General features: G+C 40.4%; 3 protein-coding genes across 7 annotated transcripts in view; 1 reads left to right on the forward strand and 2 right to left on the reverse strand.

Moving 5' to 3' along the window:
- LOC142957606 (forkhead box protein P1-B-like) overlaps nt 1-10248 on the reverse strand; it is a 15492-nt gene extending 5244 nt beyond the window's left edge. The window contains exons 1-12 of one of the 2 annotated variants that reach the window (XM_076099544.1): nt 10111-10248; nt 7656-7796; nt 4416-4553; nt 4224-4313; nt 3166-3286; nt 2091-2196; nt 1878-1985; nt 1436-1523; nt 991-1068; nt 682-877; nt 349-425; nt 120-221 (exon numbers count right to left, since the gene is read on the reverse strand). In XM_076099544.1, the coding sequence (XP_075955659.1) occupies nt 120-221; nt 349-425; nt 682-877; nt 991-1068; nt 1436-1523; nt 1878-1985; nt 2091-2196; nt 3166-3286; nt 4224-4313; nt 4416-4553; nt 7656-7781 (1230 nt within the window). In that variant the 5' untranslated portion in view covers nt 7782-7796; nt 10111-10248. Of the gene's footprint in view, nt 1-119; nt 222-348; nt 426-675; nt 878-990; nt 1069-1435; nt 1524-1877; nt 1986-2090; nt 2197-3165; nt 3287-4223; nt 4314-4415; nt 4554-7655; nt 7797-10110 lie in introns of both variants that reach the window. The other variant, XM_076099537.1, reaches the window with a different exon arrangement.
- Nucleotides 10249-11042: 794 nt separating this feature from the next.
- Nucleotides 11043-16156, reverse strand: LOC142957635 (eukaryotic translation initiation factor 4E type 3-like). 2 transcript variants are annotated; one of them, XM_076099586.1, is made up of 7 exons: nt 15636-16156; nt 14620-14692; nt 13653-13747; nt 13504-13564; nt 13355-13421; nt 13078-13233; nt 11043-12976 (listed from the first exon to the last, which is right to left on the reverse strand). In XM_076099586.1, the coding sequence occupies exons 1-7, from the start codon at nt 15794-15796 to the stop codon at nt 12933-12935; spliced, it is 657 nt and encodes a 218-aa protein (XP_075955701.1). In that variant the 5' UTR covers nt 15797-16156; the 3' UTR covers nt 11043-12932. The 2 variants fall into 2 exon arrangements, with proteins under 2 accessions (XP_075955701.1, XP_075955709.1); XM_076099594.1 differs by having other exon boundaries at nt 13653-13750; nt 15636-15703.
- Nucleotides 16157-16178: 22 nt separating this feature from the next.
- Nucleotides 16179-21041, forward strand: LOC142957621 (serine/threonine-protein phosphatase 4 regulatory subunit 2-A-like). Of its 3 annotated transcripts, none has more exons than XM_076099557.1 (9): nt 16179-16333; nt 17033-17114; nt 17296-17490; nt 17925-18018; nt 18151-18188; nt 18361-18435; nt 18663-18812; nt 19063-19352; nt 19798-21041. In XM_076099557.1, the coding sequence occupies exons 1-9, from the start codon at nt 16300-16302 to the stop codon at nt 20139-20141; spliced, it is 1302 nt and encodes a 433-aa protein (XP_075955672.1). In that variant the 5' UTR covers nt 16179-16299; the 3' UTR covers nt 20142-21041. The 3 variants fall into 3 exon arrangements, with proteins under 3 accessions (XP_075955672.1, XP_075955691.1, XP_075955683.1); XM_076099568.1 differs by having other exon boundaries at nt 16180-16333; nt 17320-17490; XM_076099576.1 differs by lacking the exon at nt 18361-18435.
- The last annotated feature ends 1808 nt before the right edge of the window (nt 21042-22849 follow it).

Genomic DNA, 22849 nt, shown 5'->3' on the forward strand with positions numbered 1-22849 from the left:
CATGCCTAAAGTATTGCATTTGTACATTTAAAACATAAATACGACCAAATGTTTCCATAGACTTTTCCCGTTTCATGTCATAATATCCAAAGACATTGAAACTGTAGTACAGCTCATACCTTCCAGGTAGCTGCATTGCGCCTGAAATATGCAAAGTTTCTTGTGAACCAGTTGTAGATTTCATTTAATGTCAGCTGATTGCGAGGTGATTCAAATATCGCCTGAAACAAAGAGAGAGAGCGTGTAAGAAATGATTGCAATAGCAAACGTGGATCTGCTTCATTTAGATTAGGACGGCAGTAGAACAAGATTTTAATATTTTTGTGACTGTGTAACATCAGCAAATACCTGTCTTATGAGAGACGCATATGTAAATGGAGGTCTAACTTCTGTGCTCAAGTAGAACTCCTTGTTATCAACTATATCTGTGGAAAGACATTAACAAGCAATATTTAAACATAAACATATACAGAATAAAAATGTAACAAAGAATCGTGGAGAAGAGAAGCAGTATACAATAAACAAGAATATGAATATGATTGTGAATAAGAAAATACGCCCCTTCTCGGTGGCCCTATGAGATTATCTTTAGGCGCATCTTTGCAGAGGCTTCAGCTCGAAAACCTTCAATTTTTAAAAATTTTTTTTTAAAGAAGTTAAAATTCATGATCTCACCGTTACCTTGGCTCACTGAGCGACTATATCGCCGCCGCACAGGGGCTCCAGTGAACATGCTATTGGGAGTGAGGACTGAAGGGGATTCAGAGAGCGGCGTCATGGGTGTGGATGGAGCCGTAGCGCTCTGAGACAAACTCATAGGAGGCGAGGCTTTGGGCAATGTTGCCTGAGAGAAGGACACATTCGACACCAGATTCACCTGGAAAAAACAACAACGAAGCGGTTGAGTCATGACGACAACAACAACAGCGTATCCACAAGCAAAACAATATTTTATTCTGATTGAAGGAAACAGCCACAGCAGGTACTTACAGGCTGTGCTGCGGGTTTGGGTTCAGAGGACTTCAGATGAGCCATCATAGCTTGCAGTCGCTCTTTGTCCTTTCTCAACTGTGATGGATGATAAGACAGAAATAGAAGTTGAGAGTTGGTGAATTCACGGCGCGTGTTAAATGACAGTCGGTGTCGGTTTCTAGCACCTTCAAAAGTGTAATTATCTAAAGACATCACTTCTGTTTCTAGCAGTGGTGTGAAAACACACCACTGCTAAAAATCTGTGATGCATTCACTGTCAGAGTTCCTCTTCTTTCTTCCAACAGTTAAGGAAAAGGACTGAATACTCCATTCTACTTAATAATTGTTAAGTTATACGTGTACAATGAAGTGCTGTTAATAAATCAAAGATGTTTCGTCCCTTTTGTTGTGCGATTTAAAAAAATGAAATATTGGTCGTAAAGAAAACAGATCAAATGCGTACCTGCAGTTCCAACTGCTGAACCACTTGCATCTGCACACGGCACTGCGCCGTGCTCTTGTCATCCAGTGTATGTTCACTGTTCAAATGTCTGCAGACAAAGCACATTCAGAGTCACGGCACGCTTTAGAGAAACCATGTGTTGTACATGCTAAGAGCAAAACATGCTAAAATAATTAGAACTCAAGAATTATTTAATTTCAACATGAAAAACATGAAGATTCAACACGGAGCGTTACACCACAGAAATAGGAAAATACAGTATGATAAGAGGAAATAACGCTTTATGAATTCTGACTGCAGGCTCTGATTAAAAGGTGACATTAACAGCTCCTGTGTATACAGTACATACACATTTCTTCCCCATATATATATATATATATATATATATATATATATATATATATATATACTACATCATGGTGTGCAAAGTTTCCCCACTCACTTGAGAAATGCCTGAAAGTCTCCAAAGACAGTTTCACAGCCAGGCCATTTACACATCCCATTTCCATACAGTGCATGGCTATTCTGTGTGTTTTCATCCAGCGGCCCTCTGCAACAAGAACAAACCAACCGTCAATGATACATCTCAGGGTCAACGTGTTGGTGCTGCTCAAGACGGGATACATAGAAACAACAGTATCATTCGCTAACGCACCTTTCTGTCCTCTTCAGGAGAGCGTGATGGCCGTTGGTGGTAGATTGTTGACTGGAGGACTCTCTGGCGTCTCCACCAGCAGACAGGATGCTGCCATTCTCACAGCCTGAAATGCAAATAAACCGTTGTGTTACAACACACTGAGGCGCCACTACATTTGCATGAGCCCCTTTGTAATTGCTAACCAAATTAGCTTAAGACCATAAGACCGGAGTATACACAGTGAGTTTATTAGGTACAGCTACGTCAAAGTAGCTCAGTCTGATTGAACAGCCCTGCGATAAATCCTATCTGCATGACGGTAATAACGCTCAGTTTGTGTGGAAACTGTTTTAGAGAGGCGACTCAACTTCATGATCATTCTGGAGGACTCTGTTTGTGATGCTGTTGAACTGGTGTTTTTGTCACTTTCATTGATAAAGATAGAGAGATAAATAGATATTAATCCCGCAAGGGGAAATGTTTTCGCTACAGCAGCATTCATGGTACGGTATGATGAAAATGTGTCAGTATAACAAATACAAGGCTCAATAGATCTCATGCAAGAACATTTTCATATTCTTATCTTTACTTTCTCTTACTTTTTTTTTTTTTTTTTTTTTTTTTTTTTCCAAAGGATGGGCTCGTGTGAGTGTGCCACGTCAGATACAGCAAACACGCCTAACTTCAGATGACTCTGTTAATGATCAACGTACACATGATGATTGCCACCTATGCATAAATGAGCGTGCGTTATGGGGATTGTAAATTGCATAATTAACGCCCCATTAATACCATATAAGGCTCTGCATCCTGCCCCATACGACCTATATTGTAGTCCTGGCTTCAAAGTAATGAAATATTCAATCCATTAGTGGATAACATCAGACTAACTGCACAGGACTCCTACGACAGGTCTGGACCACTCATAAATGGAGTTCATACCTAAGAGAACGCTGTTCGTTTGAATGGTTCTTGCATGAGGCCCAATGTTTGAGAGTTTACATGGACCCCTTGCCTCAGTGTTGTCACCTGAGAGTATTTCAAGTGTTTAAGTCCTCAACCAGCAATGCAGTGGGGCTGTAACGCAGCGTACCTGTGAGTGCCATGGGGCTGGTGGGGAGGACAGACAGCAGGCCTTGTCTCTGCAGGTTGAGGAGATGTTGCTGCTGCACCTGAAGAAGCTGCTGCTGGATGGCAATCTGCTGGGCCGTCAGCTGTGACACGGAGACGACACAACGTCCGTCAGTAAACGCCTTCCTCCCCTCTTCATACTGAATACAGCTTGAATACAACTTGTCCACAGTTTGATTCACGAAATAAACCTTTGTTTAAGATAAATCAATGCTTGGACGGTGTGATAAAGAATGTGCAGGACCACTAGACAGCACAGTGGAAATATTTTGAGGGGTTGTGAATGTGGCTCACACAAGGATCTGTCTCACTGACCATAAGGACAGGTGCTGTCAATCACTTAAAGTAGGAAGATAATGAAATGAGCTAATGTTAGCTATTTAAAGAAGAAACCTATTTAAATCTATTTCAGCAGTGTCTGGTGCTGAGATATTTTTTATCAGAATATTCTCTGCTGGTCAAACACTAACCAATAGAACTAATGGAAGGAATGCCCACTTTGGTTTTTTCATCTAATTGGATGAAAACGCCGTCGAGCACATTTCTGCTCACAACGCATCTAATTATTTTTCCTCGTCTCCAACACCTGCTTCCTTTTGCACTTTGCCAAGTGCGTACTATGTGTTATACATCTCAGTTAATTGATGATATCACGCAAATACATGCACACAAGCTGACGTGTTAGTCACAGAGAAACTGGACACTTTGAAAGTGATATTCCAGGCTGTGCGGTGTGAGCAACTGGTTATAATAATCACTATCATTTTAAATACTTATGCCATACGTCAAGTAAGCTTTAGTCCCACTGAATCAGACCTGCCTCTCCTTCAAGAATGAACTACCCTTGTTGCATGATGAATATTGCTACAATGATCACATATTCGTGACCTGATAAAAACATACTAATACATTTTACTTAGGAAGCACTTTTCAAGAAAGTCAGAGACACTTTACAAAAGGAGATGAAATGGAGAGAAATCAAACATACATCACAGGAAAAGGTGTAAAAAGAAAAGTTACCTCTTGACTAACAATCCCAGCATTCTTCTGTTGCAGCAGCTGAATATTTAGCTGCTCTTGCTGATTCTTGAAGACCTCCTGAATTTGTTGCTGCAGAAATGTGGATGAAATTTTGAGTTCAAAGAAATAAAAGCCCTGTGTGTTTGATGTGGGCTCATGCAGAACACGTGACTACAACAGACTTAACGTTACCTGGTGTAACATGAGTGCTTTTTGCTGCTGGAGCAGCGCTTGGAGCTGCTGAGGACTGAGGACCTGCTGCTGTGGTGTCTGTTGCAACTGCTGAGGAGCCTCTGCTGGTGGGGTCATCATAGGTAATGATACTGGAACCTTCATCGTAGAGGACAAACAACAGACACAAAATGTTAATTATATACAACATAGGTAGGCTGTTTTGGGTGTGTGTGTGTGTGTGTGTGTGTGTGTGTGTGTGTGTGTGTATATGCGTGCAAGCTACTTTCATTCCATCTACTTGGGCTGCATTCTAGTGCAGACAATCAGTGCGTTTACATGTCAACGAGAAACCGTATCTCTTTAATCAGCGTAAAGGATGACGAGACACGGCTACATTTCTGCTGGAGTAACATTCTTCTTCATGTATGTATATACAGAGTTTTTACAGTGATTTTAACAAGAGCACACACACAAGACAAAGACCTCAGAAAGGAAAAGTTTCACCGTGACAGCAATGTGACAGGATAAAAAGGAAAACTTGTAGTGGTAAATCCTTGTATCTAAAATAATTCAATCCACAGTTCAACTGAGACAAACCGCTCGAAACACGCATCCCCAGCTGGACAGCACGTATACATGTGTTGTACCAAAGCTTTGCAGTAATCAGTAATAAGTGCATGTCAACATGTTGTCCAATGTAAATGTATTTCTTTTGACATTGTGGTTTACAAAAATGACTAAAGCAACGATTCTATGACGATGAAAATAATTGCCACTTATATTTTCAGTGGACAGTGAATCAATGCATTGTTGCAGCTCTACTCCTATAACTGATAGTTGCTGCTTATGTATTATTCTCAGTTCACTGGTCAACCTAACAATGTGAACTTGGCCCTCCTGCCATTTCTGCTAAAAATGAACAACAACAACAACATTGGATGTCTTAGGGGAATGAGAACTCCATCAAAACAACAACAACAACAACAACCACCAGTACTGCAAAAACAACAACAACATCCTCTGCGAGGCATGCAGCAATTACCACACCATCCCCCTCCCTGTCAAGCCCCACAGCTCAAGGGCTGTTTACAGTAAACATAAACAGAGCAATCAAAATTCCACAGACATAAATAATGAATTTTAAAAAAAGCATACAGAGCCTGTTTGTGAAAACAGAACTCGAGATTCGTATTTTAATTAAGGTCTGAACCACAAACAAACATTTCTCTCCGAGGCAGAGTCTGTTTCGAATCGGGTAAACAAGCCGACAGCGGCTTTCACACAGGCTCTGGGCTAACAATCACAGACGACTGCCTCCTACTTTGTCCTTTCTTATGAGATCCAATGCTCCAGAGGTGGCCACCAAAGCAACCAAAACAGGTCCGTCCCACAAACAGAGCCAGTTGGCCCCTCTGTTTTTCTGTGGACACCATCAACACAACAACAGCCTCTGCCTAATCCCTGTTGCCATGGCAGCCAGCAAGTCCAAACATCTTCTGTTGTTGTTATTGTTGAAAGTCATACCAGTGAGCGACCGAGTGTAAACACAGATCTGTTCCCGCAAGACTGGTCTTGTGAACTCCGAGATGACTGACAGCAAATAGGAGCGCTGAAAACATGGCTGAAAAACAAACACGGTCTGCTTTCCCTTATGAGATATGATATTTAATAATATGCTCTGATGGGTGTGGCCCAAGAAAACAAAAAAACAAACTCAAGTAAAGATTGAATGTGAGGATATCTAAAAAATATGAAATCACACAATACAATCACCACAGAAATGTGACGTTGTTTTCATTGACACGTTTTAACTATGCTAAATATTAAAAACGGGATTCAAAATAGCTCGCTGTCATACAAGCAAACAGAATGAGCAGGACAAACCTGATCGTCTGTTTTAGCACTGCGACAACAACAGTCTTCGTTAACCTACATGATGTGAGCGTGAACACAACTAACACCATAACACTGATCCCTCCGCCCAGCAGGAGCTGTGCTCTCCCTCCCCCTCTCCCCCCCATTCCCCATCCCCTCTCCCCCCCATCCCCCACCCCTGTGTTCCCCTTCAGCACAAACACAAACCACAGTTTGGAGAAACTGAGACATTCAAAGTGAGATGTTCAAAGTGATACCGTCACAGGTAAAAAAAATAGCAAAACAAAGTACCCCACATTCTCATGTGACCGTGTGCTGTCTGCCCCATGTTTATGAATACTGGCAAGAAAAGACATGATGTTTGGATACCAGACCAGCTGTACATAAATGCAAATGCACCAGAACTAATTGTGATTCACGCTTGGAGGTAAAAAAGCAGCTGCATCAGTTGCAAAGCATATTTTTAGTGTTGAGGACAAACGTTTACACTTGCCCCCTATGCAGCTGTTAATAGAATCGTACTCAACTGCAAAAAAAAAAAGAAGCTTTTGCGTCAGGACGCCAACTAACTATTCATTATGTATGAATCAGACAATTTTTGTATTAATAGTTTTGCTTAATAAAAAGTCCACCACAGTTTCCTGCAGCCCAAAATTGCCATAAAATTGGTAGTTTTTGTCCAACAAACAGTCCAAAACCCAAAGATATTCAGTTTACGATCACATGCAGCCAATCCTCACAACCGAGGAGCTGGTTGTCTCCAATCACAGAGGCAGTCAAAGATCCTGTCATACACAAACATACGTGTTGCGTGTTTTCAATGCCACCATAGAATTGTTTTATCTTTAATGTTTTGGGAAAATGTTTCTAATAATAATAATACCAGCAATATCCCATAATAATGTAATAGATCTGACTACATTGCGAGCAGAAAAACTCCTAGAACAAATATGTAATATGAATGCAACTAAAGATTATATTTATTATTAATCTATCAGCTATGCATCTAGTCAATCTAGTAAATGTGAGAGAATAGTTAAAAACCATGCAGGTGGTACGAGGGGACCTCTTCAAATGACCTGTTTTGTTCCAAACAGTCCAAAGTGCAAAAGGCATCCTGTTTACTAGAATGTAAAACATGAAAAGCGGCACATCTTCACATTAATAAGGCTGGAGACGGGATATTTCTGACGCTTCGGCTCGAAAGAGGACTCGAGCAAAGAAGCAACTATCAAAAAAGCTGCTTTGACTACTAATCAATTAATTGACAAACCATTTCAACTTCAGCATCATTTATTGTTCCATATTTTAGTGGAAAATGCGAAGACTTGGCACTAAATATATCACAATATTTGTAATAAATAAATAAATAAAAAGACTGACCCAGGGTGCCTCTGGAGGAGGAGTCTGGCTGCTCCTCACTCGACTCTCATTCTCACAGTTATTCCCGTTCTCTGTGTGACTGGCTGGAATGATGTGGCTTGTTGGTTCTGACCCAGACTCATGCATCTGGACTTCACTGAGCTGAGAAAGGAAATACATTTACATGAAACCAACCAGACAAAGCAGTACAATATCATGACGCACAGGCAATCAGAATACCAAAATATCTTGGTGTGTTTGACAAGCCTTTTAATTCACACGGTGATAAAAATATATGTGACAGCCTCTCAAATCAACCAATAACGTATTCAGTCACTATGTTAAAGAACCTTAACTTGTCTGGAATGTTAAAACTGAATTGAAAGTTAAGAACTACACTGTTATAGCTCGACCCACCAAGACAAACATTCTCTTCAACAAGTGAGAGAGGAACATGCTAGGTCTATTTGTTGAATAACCTAGTGCTGCCATGACTACTGTAAACACAGGGGCCCTGGGTCCGTGTTTATGTGCAAACATATCTTCCTTCTGGAACAATTTACCATTAACCAGGTGGTGCGATAAACGGCTGTGGCAGGTAGTACAATGCACAAGTAGGCTTTTATGTATACAGCTTGGGTGTGTTTGAGTCAAAAGGTAAGCAGCATAAACAAAGGTAAATAAAGAAGGCAAACAAATAATGTGAGCAGATGGAAACCTACACAGAGAAGCCTCAAATGAAACAGGCCACGTAGCCTCAAGTGTAAGCCCGACTAAATTCACATATTAAAATCAATATTGTAAATCAATCAAGTAGTTAAGCACCATTGAGAGCCAACATCAACATTTGGGCAACATCTGACAGATGATCTGATTCGCCTTCCCCTCAAGACCAAGAACTGTACCAACGGTCAGCTACAAACATTAAAGACAAACAGCGTTTCCTGCCTTTGAGAATGACGAATACATGAAGAATGAATGGTAAGTTGCGTCTGGCTACAGCAATGTGTGTAGGTGGTGGAAACTGAGGAGACTCCTCCAATGTAAACCTAAAACCTATCTAATCAAAACAGGCAGTTGCTGATGAGGTTTCCACTGTGTTTACTTTTGCTTTCAGGACCAGGATTAGTTCTAAAGACAAAGGGCAGTGTTTCCTGTGCACATTTTTGAAGACGTCAGGGGGAGATTTGGGTTGTATGAACCAGGGTGATGACTGGGTCCATTCCACATTGGTTCCATTATGCATTATTCCAAAAAACAGATATTATCTGAATACTGTGGGAATATGATAATTGAACAGTCAACAGCTGCTGGGAAACTGTTTTCAGGATGGACTGTGTCAATAAGCCCACGATGAATTTTTTTTGACTTTATTTAAAGAGTTCCCACCACAGGGGCGGTGAGGGGCACCACTCCTCAAAGAATGTAGAGGAAACACTGCAAAGAGGCCCAGAAAGAGCTAAGGAGTAAACAGTATACACCCTCTCTCTCTGAAGAATGCACTTTTTGACAAATGGTTTCACAGGAATCCACAAGATTCTCACAGCTTATCAGAATAAACGTTATGTTTAAGTTGGCATGTGTCGATACTGCAGACCACACAGTTTCAGATCAACTATAAGGACAAATTGTGTCCATGATAATCAATTGCATACAGTTTGTTGCTGCAGTTGCATTGAAATATTAGCATTAAAGAAAGACGTATCACAACCAATTAAGAAACACCACTGTTACATGTCCCCCTATTATCATGCCAATGTTATAAAGTATATTACAACTTGGATAGTTAATCAACATTCTAAATTCTAATTTGTGACGCACTTAAACATTTATTTGGTCTAGCGTTCAGTCTACATTGTTTTAGTCTCCTCTGTCCGATTAATAATTGTCAACGCGATCATTTACAATCACATATTGTTTTAAGTTAACTTAGCGCTACACCTAACGTAGCCTCCAGAAAATACAATGTCGCCCTCCAATCAACTCCTAAATCAATACACCTACATCTCTGAATGGACGTTATCTGACGGCCACGGTGGTTTAGTTGATAATAGAAATGCGGGTTGACTATCATTGACTGAACGTTAGCCTCATATGAATGGACTCGATATCCGTTAAACCTTTGCAGTCTGAAGGTTTGCGTTGAGAACTTGAGCTTTAAACTGGGCATGTATGCGGAGAATACAGGGGGGGTTACAAGTTAATATATTAACATATATAGATAAGATAGTGTTATATATCCGCTGTCTTTAATGACCTATGTCAGCGAGCCTGGAAAACTGTTTTCGACCAACCTTGCGGGAGACGCTTAATGTTGCCGTCAACAGCACAACAAAAGCTAGCAACCTTTCCTTACGCTAGCTTGTAAGAACCGTTCCTCTCTTCCTCTCACTCGGCAATTTCACAATTAATCTAAATTATACTCTAACAATCATCCGGTGAGTGCCAGCATGCTGTTGAATCAACGTTTACTCACCGAGTTGTGTACGGGGCCGACAGTCTTTGACTCGGGGTGGTGTCTGAGGAGCAGATCTCGGGAGCACTGCCTTCCTCCTCGGTAGCGAGCTAGCCACAAGTTGCTAGCAGAGGGCGTGGCTAATGTAAAAGTAAACACAGGTGACGTCACGTGCTAGATTTTCAGATTACATAAATTATGGCGTTTAGCCAAAGAACCCCCCCCACCCCCCCAAAAAACTAACTCTATCCTTTTTTATAGGAAAGGTAATAATAACAGATTATATGCCAAATTGATTCCTCTATTAGTTATAAGCAAAACTTGCATTGTTCCCATTTAAAATAAGAAAAAAACTGAACAATAGATGTGATATAATGCATAGTTAAAAAAAAAAAAAGATTTGTCACTCGCAGGGAGGCTTCTCAGTCCAGTGCCAAGGCAGATGTGCAAAAAAAATGTCTCCCTGTATCACTCATCATACATAGTTTCCTCGAGTGTAGCCTTTTTGTAACTATTTCTTATGTCTATGCATTCATACAACCGCAAGAGGGAGACATTCTCCTTCTGGCCGCCATTAAATGGTCGCCTCCTATTCCTACAGTAAATTAAGAAAGAGTTGGCTATAGAAAGAGTTGCATTTATTAAAATTTGTGCAATATCTTCTGCATAAAAAACTCCCCCGAAGTTGTATTTTATATTATCTTACATTTTATTCAATGCAAAACTCTACCTGGAAGAAATGAAAAATTACCAAATTCATGTCGGCGTGTGTATCTTGGAATCTAACAGCAGACCTTGAAGGATTTACTGCCAATGAACAGCCTGAGGACAAAGACCTGAAAATCTTTTGTAGAACTGGTCTAAAAGGTCCAATGTAATATGCTGCTTTTCATTCAGTGCAATATTGATATTCTCATCACACATATACAGTAAGTATTCCAAACAGTAAGAAATAGTAGTTTCGGCATCTTTATTTTTCAAACACGTTTTAAACTAACAAGAATCATGACTATATACAATTTCAACATGCTGAACACAGGCGACATTCTAAACTGCTGGTAAACACAAGGCACCATCCAAGATCAACAATCAGTGACAAAGTCTGAGATCCGAAGCGACTGATAGACTGTATATGTGCAAGGGTACAGTACTCTCTTATCCTACATTATGTGCTTATATTACATGAAGTACAGCAGAATAAAAGGGACAATGAAGTTTGGCAAAGTCGGAGGTCTGAAAACTAACTCCTCCTGTGAATATTCTTTAGCAGCGAATCAAAGCCAAGACACCAGCATCAAAAACACTCATTTGATTTGATTGACAAATCATAGCAGCAGTCCTTCTGTGGGTTTCAATGCATACCCCATAGCTACATATAAATGACCTCAACTGTGTCAGTATCATAGTACTAGTACTTGCTCTGCTCTATGCGGCATAGAATAGTCAGCCTCACTCACTCTCGTACACTCACACACACACACAAACAGGGGAAACGTGCCTTTCATGTATAATGGTTCAACTTCCTAAATTTCTCATATTTTTCTAATATGATTACGTTTTTTCAATAATACAAATACAGCATTTTACATTACCACAGAAAACATCTTAAAAGCTATACATTTGAGAGACAAAAATTTGTTTTGCTTGAGCAATAGTAAACCATTTCTGACTAGCTTGTTTCAGATTTGACCCTGCTTCAGTGGCTGCATCACGCCCACGATTTGCACAAATGCACTGAAATAGGCCCCGAGTAATCCCTCAAGGAAAGTGACATTTAGAGCCACATCTTTTTTCTTCTTCTGGTGTCCCTCTCTGTGACAGATTTATGTATGTTTATGTGTTTGTTCATTTTTCCTGGGGCCAATATTCCCGAAGAAAGGGCAGGCTTCAAAAATCCAATTTAACACAGGTCAGATGAATAGATTAAAAAAAAAACATATCACATAACATCTGTCACCTACACATCTCAAGTTACTACAAGAAAAATAAACAAGAACAGCTTTACACTTCACCAGAAAAGGTGACACAAAACCAAAGTGGGTTTGGTCTCAGTTATCACAGCTCACACACACAGTAAGAAACAAAAGTGCTTGATTTGGGGCAGATACAAAAATGACAACCACAACACTGCAAATTCTACAGAATAGAAATTATTGCATATATGTCTCAGTATCTACTCTTGTTGATTTGTGTACTGAGGTTATTTTATTGTAACCTATTCCTTTTACAATCCGCTCATATCCTAAAAAGGAGAAATAAAAAATGTGCAACTTTCTGCTCATATATTAGCATTACAGCATACTAAATATTTATGTTAGGCAACAGTATTTTGGCTGTGACAAAACAAAACAGAGAAAACAGTTCAATAGAAAAGCCTTGTATTCTATTGTTAAGATAAAGGTTTGCTTTGTGGAACTAACCTTCCTCTTAGATCTAAAAATGAGATTTAATTCAAAGACCTAGCTTTGTCTGTGCTCAGGAAATGGCACAAAATATGCTATAATACATCTAAAAAATCTGGCATATGCATGATGTGTTGTTTTGGTTGAGGATTTGAAAAAACGTTGAAGTATAAAACACACAAACACTGCCGCAAATAAAATCAAACTAAAATGTTTTTCCCTTCGACTAAAACATTTGGATATTATTATGAATGACAGCAGTGCTCTGAAGATGGGAAATTCAATCGATTGAAAAGTGTAATGGGCAACATTTTTTAGGTAAATAAGATCATTTAGTAAGCAACTATGAACTCAATTGCTTCAAAATGTCCCCAAATATTATCCAACACATGTTCGTAAGCAATAAAACATGTACATATCGTTCTGACGTGCAAAAATGTGCTAATGTCTTCGACCTCCCTCAAAAGCGTGGTGCTCCTCGTGTGCTGAAATAAACCAAAAAGAACAATGACTCACGTTGTATAGCGTTATTGTCAATCAATTTTTGAAAACCGCTATGCAATTAATATTCCAAGAAAATACTCACGCTTGTAAAACACTGCTTTGAAAGGTATTTGAGGAAGGAGCTCATTGATCCTTCCTAAGATGTTTGACTCGTTAGCACAAGAAGCGTTTCCGTTCCAGACCTGAAACACGTCTTCTCTGTCTCTCACACTGACGCTGACGCCAACCACTTCATCGTCTGCAAGAACAGATGCACAGACTCAGATGAATGCAATTTGAAAATGCAGTATTCTGCACATAAAAATGCAAACTCTTGCAAAAGCCACTGCATTTTCACAAAACTCAATCAGGAAATTTACCTGAGGCACAATAGTCACTGAATTGCTCTCCAATAAAAGCCAATAGCAACTCCTTCCATACAGCAAACTGTTAATATGAAGGCAAATTTGTTAAATAGTAAATAATCAATAAGAAAATAGTACATAAATATATTGATCATGTCACTCACAGTGCATTCTTTTGGTACTTTCATCTTCCAAACACCCCCTTTAGCATTGCTTTCTTCTTCCCTGCAAACCAGCAGGCAACATTCCACAAATTGAAACAGATTCAAATACTATAAACACGAGCATGTATTTATCCTAAATTCAAACATACCAGAGCGGTTTTCTTTCTCCTCTCATCAGATGATAGCTGCATCTCAATGGCAAGCTGGAGACGCCGGGTATGTTGTTGTAAACTCTCCAAAAGTTCTACTCCAGTGCCGTGGTGAAGAGAGGAAACGGGTTATTTTATTGAAACATCTACTGGCACAGGGAGTGCAGACAGTTGGCCTTGTTAATATTTCACATGTGTTACGAGGTAGAAAAATCACTGCCAAAGGTCTTTTCCTCATTTTGCGCACACACTCACACTCACTCACACTCACACTCACACTCACACTCACACTCACACTCACACTCACACTCACACTCACGAGTCCTCATCCAACACAGTTGTGGTTAGGATTTATTAAGGTGGTATTTGAGCTTTTTAAAGTCCTGCCATAAACACAACGATACATAAAAAATAACCTGCCATGCTAATTAGTTCAGTAATCACTAATTCAGTTATTCTATCATGTTAATTAGCAGGTGTTTCCATGTATACAGACTTGTTTTAACATGTTGTCAGTAGCTCTCTAAGCTCTTTATTGGTAAGGTACATCACATATTGGCACACATTATTGGTGGAAAACAAAATGTGTAAAGCTGCTGAACCTTGTAATGCTGATGATGTGGTTTGACCTGTATCACTGCATGCAGGGATGCTACTGCTAAATCCTGCATACTCTTTACTTTCAAGTACAGAGACATCACTGGGGCATAAAGCATTCAGTTTCTCCTGATAGGTGTCTCAATTTAAGTTTGGCTACTGTTTTGGCGCATTTGGGAGAAAGACAAACTCCCAACAGTAATGTGGAAAGAAATCAGCATGTCATAGTGGAAGTAAGGAAACGTGCTATTGAAATGTGTCCTCACATCCACTACTCCTCCCTAACCCCAAAACCCCTAGCGTGGCAGAATGTACCAACACTGTGCCTGCTGGAGCTTTGCTCTCGTACCAACACTGTAAAGCATCTTACCTGGACGGTGTCCACGGTGTAGATTTTCTTCAGGTTTGACTCACATTCAGCTGCCGTTGTTCCTGGGAGAGATCTGGCAAAAAGAAACAGGTACATACGTTTAAATTAATGGCATTTGTTTTATCTGCTTCTTTAAAAATTACAAGCGTGTAGAGATCTCACGTCCTTTCATTACTCAGATATGTTTCAGTGAGCTCCCCTCTGAGCAGACAGGTTGAGGTTGGGGGGGGGGGGGGGGGGGGGGGTGATCAGATGACAAATAAGCCAGTAAACAGTAAACAACACTGACCCCATTTGACCACAGCACCCTCTGATTTGAAAACATGGTGGATGATCAGGATTGTGTAACCCACCTTCACCTGTGTTCAACTCTGCTGTGATTGCTTAACAGTAACTCTGAAAACGCCGATTCAAAAGGTCTACATTTTAAATTGGGAACTTTGTATAAAGCAATGGTACATTTCAGCTACATAAGTATCAATTCGACAGAATAGAAAGTGCTTCAGTGAACCATGGCAAGAGGAGTGACACAACAAGTTTCTCAGAATAACACCCATGCTCACAAGAATAGAAACAAAGGCTGAAGTCAAACTGACCTTTCCTGAAATCAGGTTGAGTTATTATGTTTTACCAGTTAGTCCTAAATACGCCCTTTTGGATTGTTTTAGGATCCTTACAAAGTGGAGGACTTGCGTTTGTAGGTCACAGAGAAAACAAGTTGACTGGAAAGCTGCATTGACACCATTATCAAGCAGTGTTTGTTGTACTGTTAATATGGGATTTATTAAGACGGACATTCCCTGCCATCCCAGCTACAGACATTCGCTGTTATAAGCATCTATAATGTTAATATGTGATCTGAAAAGGCCAATATATAGCAGGCCTGATACATTCGCCATGTCCCTTCTTTGTTCTCATTAAAAAGGTCAGCAACAAAGAGTTCACCGTTTTAACACTATATAAAGATGAATAATATTACAACAGGGGGGATAAATACAAAAAAAGCAGTGTCTTACCTATCAAGCCAGAAGGTCCACGGAGAATGTAAAGGCAGAGTGTTGTTTTCATTGTCACTTGAAATCCTTCCCAAATCTCTGTCGCTGATGTGGATGTTGTGCTCCAGCAGACCCGGGCTGGAGGATGTGTTCAGTTGTAATGCAGCTACTGGAACTGCCATCGTTGCCGAATGACTTCGTAAAGAAAAAGCCAGCAGGTTTTCTTGCGCAGATGTTTTCACCGGGGCCGTTATACGTCTTTATAGATTCGTTATGTAAAATTAACCCCGATCAGCTGCTGACTCATTGGTCGCTTCACCGGGTTTATGCCGTCACAACAACAAGAGGAACGATGACGCCCAGCTGACTGCCTGCGACGTCTAGAGCGCAGCAGAGCGATCCAGAAGTTTCTGTGACTGACGTCTGCACATGCTTTAACTCAAAATATAAGTAATTGCGCAATAACAACAACCCAATATTTAAATGATGGCTGCATGTTCCGTTGCCACACGCGCATTCAAGTGCTTTGTTGATCTCTCACGTACGCATCTTCCGCAAATGTGAATACGTAATTTCAGACATGCGCAGTCTGAGTCTTCCCCCGCCACCAGCTTTTGTTGGGTTGCTACATGCTACATGCTAACTAGCGAGCAAGCTGTTTCCTGCCCTGTGACTGGACACAGCTATGGACATCGACGCGTTACTGGAGGCGTTTCAAGGCAATATTTAGTTATTTGTGAAGTGATTCGTTATTAATGAATGGTTTTGACATGTGCTGTGATGAACCCGGAACAAATCTGTAGTGTTTGCTTTACTACGTTACGTGTGTTGCTGTAACTTAACGTTAGCTTACCAACAAATATTAACCTAGTGTGTTTAGAAGAGGCACATATGGACAATCTGATCTCGATAGTTCAATGTTATTCTCTACAAGAAAGAAGTTCGTCACATTTGACCCATTTATTCCCGTACTGACAGTTGGAGATTATGTAAACAGCTAACGCTAGCTGGATAGCATCACAATAAACATGCTAATTTATGAACTTTTACAAGAACTTTCGCAGTTAGTTAACTGGAATTGGTGTTTTATGATGTTATGATGCGGTGTTTCATTTATTAATGTGTCTATTTAGCATATTTCCACTTGATACAGCTGATAATTGACTCTTAACAACAGTTTGATCATTGTCAGTGTACAGTTAATGTGGCAGAAGATTTAACATCTCTCCAGAATACATTGTTATCTAATGGTCTAATATGTTTGTGGGTTGTTTGGAAAGTTTAAATTCCAGGTTAAGGTTAACGCAGGGACAAACATTGTTTGGTTCGGTCTGGGTCAGATCACTTTGTGTGCTGTTTGGATTGACGTAATTACCAATAAACTAATTTTTTTCTGTATTTCATTTGGGAATTTACAGATTTTGAGAAGACAGGCAAGAAAGAGACCTGTCCTGAACTAGAGCAATTCTTGTGTCATGTTGCCAAGACAGGCCTGCCAATGTGAGTAGTCCTCTCGGGCTCACGCAAAACATTAAGCGTTAAACTCCTATAAATCTTCACACACAGAAATGGAGACAGTTACAGTTTTCCTGTAATTGAAGCCTGCGTGGTGAACTTTTTTTAAAATTACTCTAAAAATGTATTCCAAGACTTTTAAATATTTTGTGTGTGTGATGTGCAGACTTGCATTTCCAATATCTTCCAGGATCTCGTGGTCACAGTTGAAGACATACTTTGTGTTTAAGTTGGAAAAAGTCATGGATGATTTCCACGCTTCAACACCAGAACAGAGAGCGACACATAATCCCAATGTGGAGCATGTTCCCTTCGAGGAGATGAAGACGAGGATCTTAAAAATAGTGGATGGTTACGATGGGTGAGTGAAGCCTTTTATCATCAACCCTGGACATCTCGTCTTGAATTTCCACATAGATGTCTTTCACACCCAAAGTCAACTATCTGTTTTGCTTAAGTAGCCTCAAACAACAAAACAAAACACGAAACAACCGCTCTTTCCCTTGGTGCATCAGTCAGACCGATCTAAATTTAGGATTTTAACATTAAGACATATTACTGTGTAAACTTTTTCCTTGAATTTAAGAAGCATGTTGATGAACGATCATGAGTAATGATGTCAGAACGTGTGACCAGCTGTGATGATGGATGACCAGTTCTGTTCAGATTGATCCACGTTTGTTTTTTTTGTCCTCATTCAGCTCAAGTGCTGCCAGGTTTGGCAGGTGTTGCTGCTGGCTGTGCGATGGATATGTGTGGCTAATCCTAAAATATATCTCTTGATAACTTTTCCAGAATCCCATTCACCATCCAGCGTCTATGTGAACTCCTCACGGACCCCAAGCGCAACTACACAGGAACAGATAAGTTTCTCATGGGCTTAGAGAAGGTGAGCACTGCCTTCTAACTGCATGTAAATGTTTTCACTCAAGACAAACCATATTGATGAGTATTGTTTTGAAATATACTTTCCAAGGCTTCAAATTTAATTGTAATATATATTATTGTTGATGTATTGCAGAATGTAATGGTGGTCAGCTGTGTGTACCCCACGTCAGAGTAAGTACAACAGCTGTTAAGCTTTTGCTCCCCTTGCTCTGCTGGCTGCAGTATTTCTCTTCAGCTGCTTCTGATGCACATTGACAGCTCCCTTGATTTTGCTTCTTCAGACACACTTTACAAAGTTACAATTAACAGCCAGATGTTTTGTGCCTTTCTACTTCTTTCGAAGGAAAAATGGGGCATCCAGTGTAAACAGAATGAATGGAGTGATGTTTCCTGGTAACTCTTCTCTATATTCAGACAGGTGGGAGCCACATACTTGTCAGTGTTTGACTTCCACAAATCTAAAATAGCCTCGTACACCACCAAGTGGAAAGTTGAGTTAGTGTAAAGGCAAATATCCAAAATATAACAAGGCTACAGTAAGGGCAGTTATCTCTTGCCTCTCAGTTGGGTTTTAGTAGTTGTGCTGATTTTATCATCTTGTGATATGACTTGGATAACAAGTTGTTTCCTCTTTTTTTTTTGCAGCCGAAATGCAAATGGACCCGACACACCAAAACCGCTCAACAGACCGAAGTTGTCATTGTCTGCTTCGCTTTCCACCAACGGGCTCCCTGACTGCGCAGTCCGTAAAGAGCCAGAGCCAATCACAGAGGAGGTGGAGGAGCACCATATCGGGTAATTGAAATGCGTGGGACAGATGTGTGGCACTGTGAGTGAGTGTGTAGTATACTGAGTGAGTCTACTCAATATTTGTATTTAAAATGCAGAGGCTCTGATATCTGTCACGTCCTAAGATTTCCTCCATTAGCAGCATCATCTCTCCTTCTTTAAAAGGAATATATATGATCTACTGTTACCTTTTTACTTTCATCTAAAAGTATACCATTTAATGAACTGATTCTCTGTGTTTCTTTCACTCCTGCAGTGATTCCTCGCCAGCAGAGGGTGAAATTACTCCAAGCAGCGGGATAAAGAACAAACACCCTGCGGAGGAAGAGGAGGAGGAGGAGGATTCTGAGACTGGCAAGCACGAGGTCAAGAGGCTCAAGTTTGACGAGAAAGAAGAGGATGACACAGGAAGTGAAGAAAATGAGTCGTCTTGTAGTAAAGGGTCAGAGAGCTCGCCAGAGACGCCGCAGTCTTCAGAAGACTCTTGTGGTCATGAGTACAAAGGCGGAGCCTCTGGTGACGCACGTTCTGCTGCAGAGGATCATGGTAAGAGTGAACTCATCTTCACTTAGGCTGACGTATTAAAGTGTTTCAGAACCAGCACTGTAGCTATGCGGGGTGCCTTCATTTGTCTGTTTTTGCAGTCAGGTAGCATTGTGGGTAATGTAGGCGCCAGGGTTCTACCAGAGAGAAGAGTGCATTGTATATAAAAAGACAAATTTAGGTTGAGCGGCATCAATTTTGATCCTTTGAGACTATTTCCTATCGTCAGTTTTGACAATGTTATAGAAGTGCAGTGCTGACTACATTATAGATAATACATTTATTAGTTAACAACCACAAACCAAAGTTTGTTATTCAGAATGTATCAATTTGTAATTGGCATTTTACACCATTTTCAGACATTTTATTAACAAAAGATTAAACAGATTTGTTGATAATGAAAATAATGGTTAGTCGCAGCCTTAATGTTGTCTACGTTGGTCCTCAGAGCCTAGTCGCACACAGACGGAACCATCTGAAAGGGATGAGGACTTGTCTGAGAGGGGGGATGTCCAGAGTCTGGAGAAGGACAGCACTGTGGATCAAGCTGAGCAGCCTGCTCCATCAGAGAAGAGTACAAGCGTTGAGCAGGAGAACGGGGAGAGCAGCAGCAGCAGCAGCAGCAGCAGCAGCAGCAGTGACGGAGAAGGCCCACCCAGCGACAAGCAGATCCCCTCTACTGGTAGTTCACATGACTTGTCAACAGAGGGCGACGCTGACACTTCAAACAGCACAAAGACTGCGCTAGAGCCTGGGGAACATGACTATCTTGAAGCCCAGTCTGCAAACTGATTTTAGTTTTTTACACTGTATGATACCATATTGAGGGTATATCTGTAGCACTGTGGACCTCTGGACTTCAGGACCAGGAGCGATGTGAACCTTGAGATTCCTCACAGGAGGATCTTTTGTCCTCTTCAATTTCAACTCAACTCCACACATCACCTGGTCTAAACTGGAAGGAAAAGATTCAAAGATTATGGAGACTCAGCTTTCTACACTGTTGACTAAACATTTTTCTAACCTTTTTTTTTTCCAGATTTTTATATGAACGTTATAATTTAACCTTGATAACTTGATAACTGATGTATTCAGTAATTTCCTTATTCTTAAGTCATTTGGCATGCATTTCCCAAAAGATACACTTGACAGTTTGAGTTGTTTTGGCCCAAGCGTAGTTGCTTTTACCATTTTCTGATGATTGTGCTTCTCTCCTGTTGAATGAGGACACATTCCATTAAGAACGTGAAGACACTTCTGTTGGACATAGCTTATAATGTATTTCTTATAAACATACTGCACTTGCTTGCATTTAACCCTTTGAAGGATGTGGAATATGTCCACGTTTTGCTTTGTCACTGTATGAAGCCAATATTAACACACATTATTGCGAGTAGTAACCAGTTTGGTTGAATTGAATATTAGTTTGGCTCACTGGAAGCCATTTCTGCATCAACATCTGTCAAAAGAACACAAGGTACTTTTACACTTTCTGTATGTCATACCTTAGTTGTACAAATGTCCCTTTTTGATAGCTTGAATTTTTACAGTACGCATCTGTAAATCGGTTTTTGTAGACTTGTAATACTTGTCCACTGCCTTCATAGAACTGATAATAGCTGGAAACTGAATGCTTGAGCTTGTATCATAGTATTCATGGAAAGCAATAAATGCTGAAAATGTAAAGTGTAACATGCTCAGTTAATATCTTTTCACTTGTATATCTGTAGAACAATGAGGGCCACTGCATTATGGGGGATCACCCTTTTAGCCACCCTTTTAGCCAGCCCATCAGTAGCTATACGGGTGATTCCACAACCCACAGAAATTCAAGACTCATTTCTAGACGGTACACCTCTGAAACTAATTTATGGCATTCCTCAGCTGAACTTAATGTTTGGTGCTAATTGGCAAATGTTTGCACGCTTGAATGCTAAACCAAGACGGCTGGTGAACATGGTAAAAAAAATTAGAGCTGCTGAGCATCAACATGCTGCCATTATCACTGCAAGCATTTAGCTCAAGCACAGCCTCACATAGCTGCCAGTCTACATGACGAAGCCAAAATAGTACCCGTGATATAGAGATGACACTGGAGTGACAGTAACTTGGGACCAGTCCTGTCGATGCGGGCCAGTCACGGGTACAGAAATGGTGGGTCTTAAGTGCAACGTAATATATAAAATGATTGGATGAAGGTAAATATGGGTGGGTATTTTAAATGTCTCTTGTATAAGAACAGAATGTGCGAATCTTTTAATCGTGAGGATAACCTCCAGTGACACCTCAGGTGGCCTTGACACTTCTAAGCTATGATTATCACTATCACCTGTTGTCAGCACAGGGAGGTATTGGGCCAAGCCTGTAAACAACGGCTATACAGTTACCATTAACTGTGACACTCTTAATCTGTTGAAAACGTGCAGTTATTACCACTTTTTCCATGAACTACTCCACTGCCTAATACTGAAACAAGGCCAAAAGCTTGGCAGATGTTTCCACCCATTTCCCAAATTTCCCTCTTGACGCCTAAATTGTAATGTCCATCATTAGTGAATTTAGCTACAACACATTTATTATAGGCTTTAGTCAGACTGGAGCAGGCATGTAAACAGTAATCAGGGGAGCAGTAAATAACATGGCTTCTGAAGGTCAGCACTGTCAGGGATAACTAAGCATTGGGCCTGTGTGAATCATCAGGTGACTGGTCAGGAACTTCCAATACCAGGAAAGATTACTTAAAGGAGTACGTCAGCAATTTAGTATTCCACTTTCATAAAGTTTGGGGACTCAGAAGAGAGATTCATAAATAATTGTCTGTATTGGGGGTGACCGTGGCTCACTGGGTTAAGAGGGTTGTCTGGGAACCGGAAGGTCAACAGTTCGATCCTCCACTGGGACGTGTCGTAGTGTACCTGAGCAATACACTGAACCCCCGCCTGGCAGCCCACTGCTCCCTATATACAGGGATGGGTCAAATGCAGAGACAAATTTCCCCCTTAAAGGGATCAATATAGTATAATACATTTAAAAAAAATTAAATTAAAATCTAAACATGAGCATGAGATATCCTGATTTATATTTGCTAGAATGGGTCAAGCTCTACCAGAAACGCTGAATCCTACATTTCCCAGAATGCAACTAAATACATCTTTTCATGAGACCCTCTCTGATTGTAAACTGCCCTTGATGTGTAAAATGTAATATCACTTAATTGGGCACTTCCTATTAGTTAGAGTTTACCTTTGCATGTTTTACCTTTAACACATGTGAGTAGGTGTAAGTCATGCAAACATTAACATTACATTGTTCATGAAAAGTCCATTATACCATATAGGTACTTTAAGCTTATGATTAGTGTATGTTTCTACAAAGCTAACGGATGTCCATCCTAGGAGAGGTAGACACAGTGCCACAAGGAAATCCTATCATGATCTATTTGTGAACTAATTGATTTAGCGTCCATTTCTAATCCCTTATGTCTCCTCCTGACTCTCAGA

Source organism: Anarhichas minor, unplaced genomic scaffold (genome assembly GCF_050575085.1).
Source record: "Anarhichas minor isolate MPS153535 unplaced genomic scaffold, ASM5057508v1 ptg000003l, whole genome shotgun sequence".
NCBI lineage: Eukaryota > Metazoa > Chordata > Actinopteri > Perciformes > Anarhichadidae > Anarhichas > Anarhichas minor.